Genomic DNA, 6,863 nt, shown 5'->3' on the forward strand with positions numbered 1-6,863 from the left:
ATTGGGGGGCCGGGGCCGGGGTTGGGGGTGCCGGGGCCGGGGTTGGAGGGGGCCGGGGTTGGGGGGCCGGGGTTGGGGGTGGCGGGGCCGGGGGTGGGGGGGCCGAGGTTGGGGGGCCTGGGTGGAGGGTCCGGAGCCGGGGTTGGGGGGGGCCGGGGCTGACCGCCCTCCGGTGCCCGCAGGTCCCACGCAGCAGCAGGTGGAGGGCCGGCTCGGCGAGCTCCTGAAATGCCGGCAGCCCGCGCCGCCGACCTCGCAGCCCCCGCGGGCGCAGCCCTTCACGCAGCCGCCGGGACCCTGGTCCCTGTCGAGGTGAGACGCGCGCGCCCCCGGCCCGGCCCGGCCCGGCCCCCCCTCCGCTCCCCTCCCCTCCTCCGCCGCCGCCCTGGCGCGGAGGGTGACCTTGTGAAACGCTAGTGCGGCCCGGCCACGTGCTGCGGGCGGGGCGGGCGCGCCGGGGCGGGGGTTCGCGGGTCCTGCCCACAGCGCTTCCGCCTCACCTGGCCGGGTCCGGGCCCCCAGCTGGGGGAAAGCCGGCAGCTCCGGGGTCGCGGCGGCTTGCAGCGGCCAAGGCCAGCGCTTCGGGCGACCTTGGGCTGCGGCTGGAGCCCGAGCCACGGTTCGCGGACGGCGCCGGGCGCTGGTCCTCAAGGTCTCGCGGCTCCGTCCTTGCAGAGCTCAGCGGGGGACAAGCGCGTGTGCTTCCCCCGGGCAGGGCCGCCGCCCTCCTCCGCCCTTCACCCCAGACACCCTGGGGCAGTGGGGCCTCCTCCCCTGCAAATGCTTCTGCCTTTCCCAAACCAGTGAGGTCCGGAGACCACAGGAGCCTCAGTCCAGCCACTGCGGCCTCCCGTGACCGTGACCCAGAGGTTGGACAGCCCCGCGGGGCTGGACGCGTGACTTTGGCTCGGCGCCTCCGCCGTTCCCTTCATTTGTCCTGTGCGTCCCCCAGGCCTGTGTGCTTTGCTGCGGCCCCAAGGCTCCTGGAGGTGGCAGGGCCCTGGCCTGGGGTGCTGGGGAGGGCCGCGGGAGGAGAGCTCAGTCCAGGAGTTCAGGGCAGCGACAGGTGGGGAGTGCCGAGCCACCCTCAGCCTTCCCCCTGCCTACCTCGCAGTTTCCCGGCCTCAGGTGGCACAGGTGGAAGCCTGTGGGGACAGGTGTTTGAGGCTTCAACGGGGTGGGCCTCTCCAGGGCTCCATCCTAGTGAGGTAAGTGGCCTAGACCAGAAGTGCCTTCCAGTGGGAGGTGAGTGGGCCCCAGGTGTCCCAAGTGGGACGCTCCTCAGACATCATGCTTGGTCTTCCCTTCCACTCTGCCTCCCAAAGGAGGAAACCGAGGCACAGGTGTGCAGCCAGCACCTGGTCCCCCAGGCAGGCAGGGATCACGAAGCTGGAGTGGCCCAGGGTGACAACCTCTGTCTTGACCTGGAGGAACCATCTTCTTTCCCTCTCCAGGACCCCACTGCTGGGGAGGGCAGGGGCAAGGCTGTGGCACAGTTGCAAGGAGTTAGGGAAGATGGAAACGTTCTTCATGGTACCCCTAGAGTCCCCGTGGGCAATGCCAGGTCCACTGGCTGTTGTCCCTTTTTTTTGAGTTGGAGTTTCAATCTCGTTACCCAGGCTGGAGTGCAATGGCATGATCTCAGCTCACTACAGCCTCCGCCTCCCGGGTTCAAGCGATTCTCCTGCCTCAGCCTCTTGAGTAGCTGGGATTATAGGCACGAACCACCATGCCCATCTAATTTTTGTAGAGAGGGGGTTTCACCATGTTGGCCAGGCTGGTCTGCAACTCCTGACCTCAGGTGATCCACCCGCCTCGGCCTCCCAAAGTGCTTAGATTACACGTGTGAGCCACCTTGCCAGCCTGATTTTTGTACTTTTAGTAGAAATAGGGTTTCAGCATGTTAGCCAGGATGGTATCAATCTCCTGACCTTGTGATCTGCCCACCTCAGCTTCCCAAAGTGCTGGGATTACAGGCGTGAGCCACCGCGCCCGGCCTGTTGTCTGTTAAAGCCCCCATCGGAGGACCTCTGTCAGCCAGCTAGTGGGACATGTGGGAGGTTGAGGGGGCTTCACCCTATGTGCAGCGGGGCTGGAGGCGCCCTGGGCAGGGCAGGGTGTGTGCTGTCCTCTCCTTGGGGTCACACACCTTCCCACCCCTAGGCCTCAGTGCTGGCAGCTTCTGGCAGCAGTGGGGTGTCTGCCTGAAGCCCCCACCCTGCTCCTGCACCTTCTTGGGCCCACCACCTTCCGTCTGAACTGCCCCACCCTATGCTGCTACCCACCTTCCTGCCTTTTACTTCATTTAATTTTCTTTTTGAGACAAGGTCTTGCTGTGTCACCCAGGGTGGGTGCAGTGGTGCAGTCATGGCTCAGTGTAGCCTCAACCTCCCAGGCTCAAGCGAACCTCCCACCTCCCAACTTCCCCAGTAGCCGGTACAACAGGCCAGCACCGCCACACCTGGCTAATTTTTAAATTTTATGCAGACAGGGGTCTCACTGTGTTGCCCAGGCTAGTGTTCAATTCCTGGGCTCAAGCAGTCCTCTCGCCTTGGCCTCTGCTCCCGGCCTGTCATGCCTATTCTTCTCCTTGCTGCTCCTCATCCCTCACTGACTCGTCTTGGGAGTGAGACGTGAGGTCCCTGCGAATCTCCCCTGGTGCACCTGGAGGGTCAAGGCTTGTCACCCACCATGTGTGCTGGCTCCAGTTCCTGCCAGGCACAGGTCTGGGCACTGCCACCACACCTGGCTAATTTTTGTATTGTTAGTAGAGACAGGGTTTCACCATGTTGGCCAGGCTGGTCTTGAACTCCTGACCTCAGGCGATCCACCTCGGCCTCCCAAAGTGCTGGGATTATAGGCGTGAGCCACTGCTCCAGGCCCAGATACGCATTTGACACGTTCTTCCTCCTGGTGGCAGAGACAGTAACATAAACACTGAGGCGATATGAATCATCAAGTAGGAGGTGAAATGGGGCCATGTGATCACCCGCCAGCAGGGCACAGGGAGGGCATGGGGGACTGCCACAGGAAGGGACAATGGGATAAACCCCACAGGGCCAGAAGAGGCAGCCCGCCTGAGGCAGGGGGTCTGGGTCCGGTGAGGGCAGGCCAGGGGGCTGGCTTGGGGATGTACTGGGTCAGGGGTGTGGACTCCTGTTGGACTTGCTGAGTAGCATGTGACATGGTCAGGTCGATTCTCTCCCATGCCCACTTGGTGGGCTGAAAAGGGGTGGGTGTGGAGGGGATACGAGAGGATGCCCACACTGGCTCCCTGGGCCCAAGTTTGCCTGGAGCAGTGTTCCTGGAAGCGGGAGAGGTTGGCGGGGCCGGGGCCGGTGCCGGTGCCCTTTACCCCAGAGAGCAGCCAGCGCAGCCTTACATAACCAGAGCCCCTGGGGCGGTGCCTGCCTGCTGGGGCCCATCTCGGCTGAGGGCTACCACCTACCCCCTGTAATTCACAGCCCCTGGCAATTTCCTTTTCTTATACATTGATAATCTAACTTCCAAGCTTTCTTGGAGTTTTCAGCCTTCCGGGATGGGAGTGGGCTGTAGGCAAGGGGGCTTTCCAAATGGACAACACTGCATTCCTTCCGGTTTGTGCAGAAACTCAGGCAATAGGCAGGCCTGGGAGGTGCCCCTGTCCCTCCTATCTCCACCTGCACATTTTAAGATCCTCTGCAACCACCAGACCCTGCCAGCCCTGGGGCCGGAGGGACCCTGCGGCCCTCAAGACGCTCCTCTTTATTTTAGTGCCCCTCTCACCTGAGGAGGAACCCGGAGCGGCGCCGGGGCAGCTGAGCCCAGGAAGGCAAGCAGGCCGGCCGGGACCGCGAGTGCCTGGCGGAGCGGCAGGCACAGCCCAGGACTCCCGGCTCCCACCTCCGGCTGTAGGTGCGGGCCCCATTCCCTCCATGGCCCTGTCCCGGGCTCTGTGCGCTCAAGGCTTGGCCACCTGGGGCCGCCTGGCCGGGACGGGCCCAGGGGCCTGCTAGATGTTGCGTGTAGCGCCGCGGGAGCCATCTCGTTTTGCATCACCCCTTGTCTCAGGCCCGTGGGGCGCGGGTGAGGGTCGTAGTCACTCTCCCCTGTCGGGGATTGTCCATCCCAGCACCCTGTGCTCAGCCCGTGAAGCCTGGGGGGAGCCAGGGAGAGGCAAGGGCAAAGGCCCCCCATTCCCGTTCAGGTGCATTTGTCCACGGAGGGAAATGTCATGAGGTGGAGGCACTTCTGTGGGTCAAGAAGGTGGCCTAGAACTGCACCCGGAGTGGGGGGTTGGGACAGACAGACCTGGTCATGGTCAAGGTCAGAACTGAAGCTGCTGGTGGGTTGCAGGTGGCAGCACAGGCACTGAGTGTGACCCGACCAGGGGTCTGGGACACAAAGATAGGGCTCCCACCCCACAATCACTCGCTTCCCTCAGGGTGAAGGGCTGCAGTTGTAAGCTGAGCTGCCGGCGGCTGGGGGCCTGCAGGAGAGAGGCCTGGGCCACCAGCTGCTGCAGGCGGCTGCTCTCTCTGGTTCAGGAAGTGCCTAGGCTGGCCGGGTCTGGGGACAGTGAGCTGGCCCGGGGCTGCTCCTGAGTTCTGCCAGGCAGCACCGGGCCCGGGGCAGGCACCAACCACGTCTGTCTCCTCCCTTCCTGCAGTCCAGGGCCAAGGCTTGTGTTCAATCGTGTGAATGGCCGGCGGGCTCCCTCCACGTCCCCATCCCTCGAGGGGACCCAGGAGACCTACACACTGGCCCACGAGGAGAATGTCCGCTTTGTGTCCGAAGGTAGCGAGCGGGGCCGCAGGGTGTGGCCCAGGCTGCTGGGTCACAGTAACATGGACTCGGGATGGCCCCACTTCAAGGTGACCCCAGCTGCTGTGGGGCTGTGCTTTTCCTTGGCGCTCTGCCCTTGTGTCCTGTGACCAGCCCTGTGTGGGGCTGGAGTCCAGGGTGACCATCAGGCCCTGGGTGGGCGATGGGGTGCTTGGGACCTGGCTCAGCCCAACTGCCCTCCTCCCACAGCCTGGCAGCAGGTGCAGCAGCAGCTGGATGGTGGCCCAGCCGGTGAGGGCGGGCCGAGGCCTGTGCAGTACGTGGAGAGGACCCCCAATCCCCGGCTGCAGAGTGAGCCCCCCCAACCCCGTCCCCTGAGGAAAGACCCCCCAACTCCTCTGATCCTGACCTGGGCTCTGCCAGGGTCCCACCCCAGGGGATGAGGGAGGGGACTCTGTGCAGAAACCCTTTCTTCCCAGGACACTGTGGTTAGCTCCAGGGGAGAGATGCTGGTCGGTCTGGGAGGCAGCCTTACTGCCCAGCCTTCTCTGTCCACAGACTTCGTGCCCATTGACCTGGACGAGTGGTGGGCGCAGCAGTTCCTGGCTAGAATCACCAGCTGTTCCTAGCGGCTGCTGGGAAGAAATGCTGCTACGGCCGACCTGTCACCAGGAGAGGAACGTGGCGCCCTGCCCGCCCACCCACTGCACCTGGCTGAGTGCCGGCCACACCTGAAGTGCCAGCATTGGGACTTTTGCACGTGTTGCCCCTTTGGCCTGGCTGTCCCAAGCTGCCATGGCCAGGGCCTGAACCTGTCTGACCTCAGCCCTGCTCACTGTGCCCAGGAACCAGCGACCAGCCCCTGGGGCTGGCAGGGAGGAGCTCCAGGCTAATAAAGTTGGGAAACTGCCTGTTTCGAGTGGCTTTGACATCAGAGGGTGTGGGGGGTCCTTGTGTCCAGTTCCAGTCCCCAGCCTGGGACTTCAGGCCCAGTGCAAATTCCCCTCGTAGCCCTATCTCCTCGGGCCCTTGGCTTCTCACCCAGCTCTCTGCCGACAGGTGGGATGGGCGTCGGCCGGCTCACCTTGCTTGGAAGTCTGTGGACCCCACTTTGCTCCTCCTTCCTCTTCCGTTGGCGTTGTCCGGAACCAGAGCCGAGCCTCAAGGCCTCAGGACATTAAAGGGTCCTGGAGTGCAGTCTTGACCACCCTGCCCCCACCAGGATTGGGGCTGTCTCGGAACGCCAGGTCCCATTCTGAACCCGCCGAGCCCTCTGCGGGCGCCCGCACTGCTTTCCCTGTTGGGCAGGGGTAGCGCAGCCCACCTGAGTCCGGCCCCAGGGTACCCAGGTGTGGACCAGGGGTCTCGGACGGCGAGAGAGTGGCAGGGGGAGCCCCGGCGCAAGCGCGGACAGGTGGGCCGGGGAGGGCCCGCAACCCGCGCGGGCTTCGAGGCCGGTCGGGCTGACCCGGGACTGCCTCGGGAGGCCCGCGGGGCAAAGGCAGCGGGGACAGCGGCCGGAGAGACGCGCCGGCTGCTCCGGAGGGGCCAGTCACGTGGCCAGGGCGCCGCCATGACGGCGGAAGTGATGGCGGAAGCGGGGCCGTTGCCAGGCGCCGTTGCCAGGCGCCGTGTGCGTGCCCTGCGCGGGGCGCGCGGAGGCTGGGGCGGGAACTTCGAGTGGCGGCGCCATGGCCCGAGGTAGCGCGCGGCAAGCGGGGGTCCCAGGGCCCTGGGGGTCCTGGGTGGCGGGGTCCAGGGGCGGCGGCCGGAGCGCGCAGGGCCCCCACCTGGGCCCCGAGGCCGGAGTCCCCGCTCGGGCAGGGTCCCGGAGCTTGGCTTGGCTCGGGCGCCCCAGCGGCTCCTGCCTGGTCCCCTGACGCCCGCCGCCCGCCCCGCAGCGTGGCAGCACCCGTTCCTCAACGTCTTCAGATACTTCCGCGTGGACGAGTGGAAGCGCTCAGCCAAGGAGGGGGACGTGGCCGTGGTGACGGTAGGCGGCCGGGCTCAGGGGCTCGCCCGCGGCGCACGCCCTGCCCTGCTCCCGGGAGAGGCCCCTCGCCGGGGCCGCGCTTCTCCCGGGTGCCGTCGGCGACCCC

General features: G+C 65.6%; 2 protein-coding genes across 2 annotated transcripts in view; both read left to right on the forward strand.

Moving 5' to 3' along the window:
* MCRIP2 (MAPK regulated corepressor interacting protein 2) overlaps positions 1–5,676 on the forward strand; it is a 6,949-nt gene extending 1,273 nt beyond the window's left edge. Inside the window, exons 3-6 of the mRNA XM_032269449.1 lie at positions 173–312; positions 4,649–4,776; positions 5,014–5,115; positions 5,323–5,676. Of these exons, the coding sequence (XP_032125340.1) occupies positions 173–312; positions 4,649–4,776; positions 5,014–5,115; positions 5,323–5,393 (441 nt within the window). The 3' untranslated portion in view covers positions 5,394–5,676. The remainder of the gene's footprint in view (positions 1–172; positions 313–4,648; positions 4,777–5,013; positions 5,116–5,322) is intronic.
* A 692-nt stretch (positions 5,677–6,368) lies between these two features.
* WDR90 (WD repeat domain 90) overlaps positions 6,369–6,863 on the forward strand; it is an 18,721-nt gene continuing 18,226 nt past the window's right edge. Inside the window, exons 1-2 of the mRNA XM_032269390.1 lie at positions 6,369–6,465; positions 6,666–6,757. Of these exons, the coding sequence (XP_032125281.1) occupies positions 6,456–6,465; positions 6,666–6,757 (102 nt within the window). The 5' untranslated portion in view covers positions 6,369–6,455. The remainder of the gene's footprint in view (positions 6,466–6,665; positions 6,758–6,863) is intronic.

The sequence above is a fragment of the Sapajus apella genome, unplaced genomic scaffold (genome assembly GCF_009761245.1).
Source record: "Sapajus apella isolate SASKATOON/1434 unplaced genomic scaffold, GSC_monkey_1.0 scaffold192, whole genome shotgun sequence".
Lineage (NCBI taxonomy): Eukaryota > Metazoa > Chordata > Mammalia > Primates > Cebidae > Sapajus > Sapajus apella.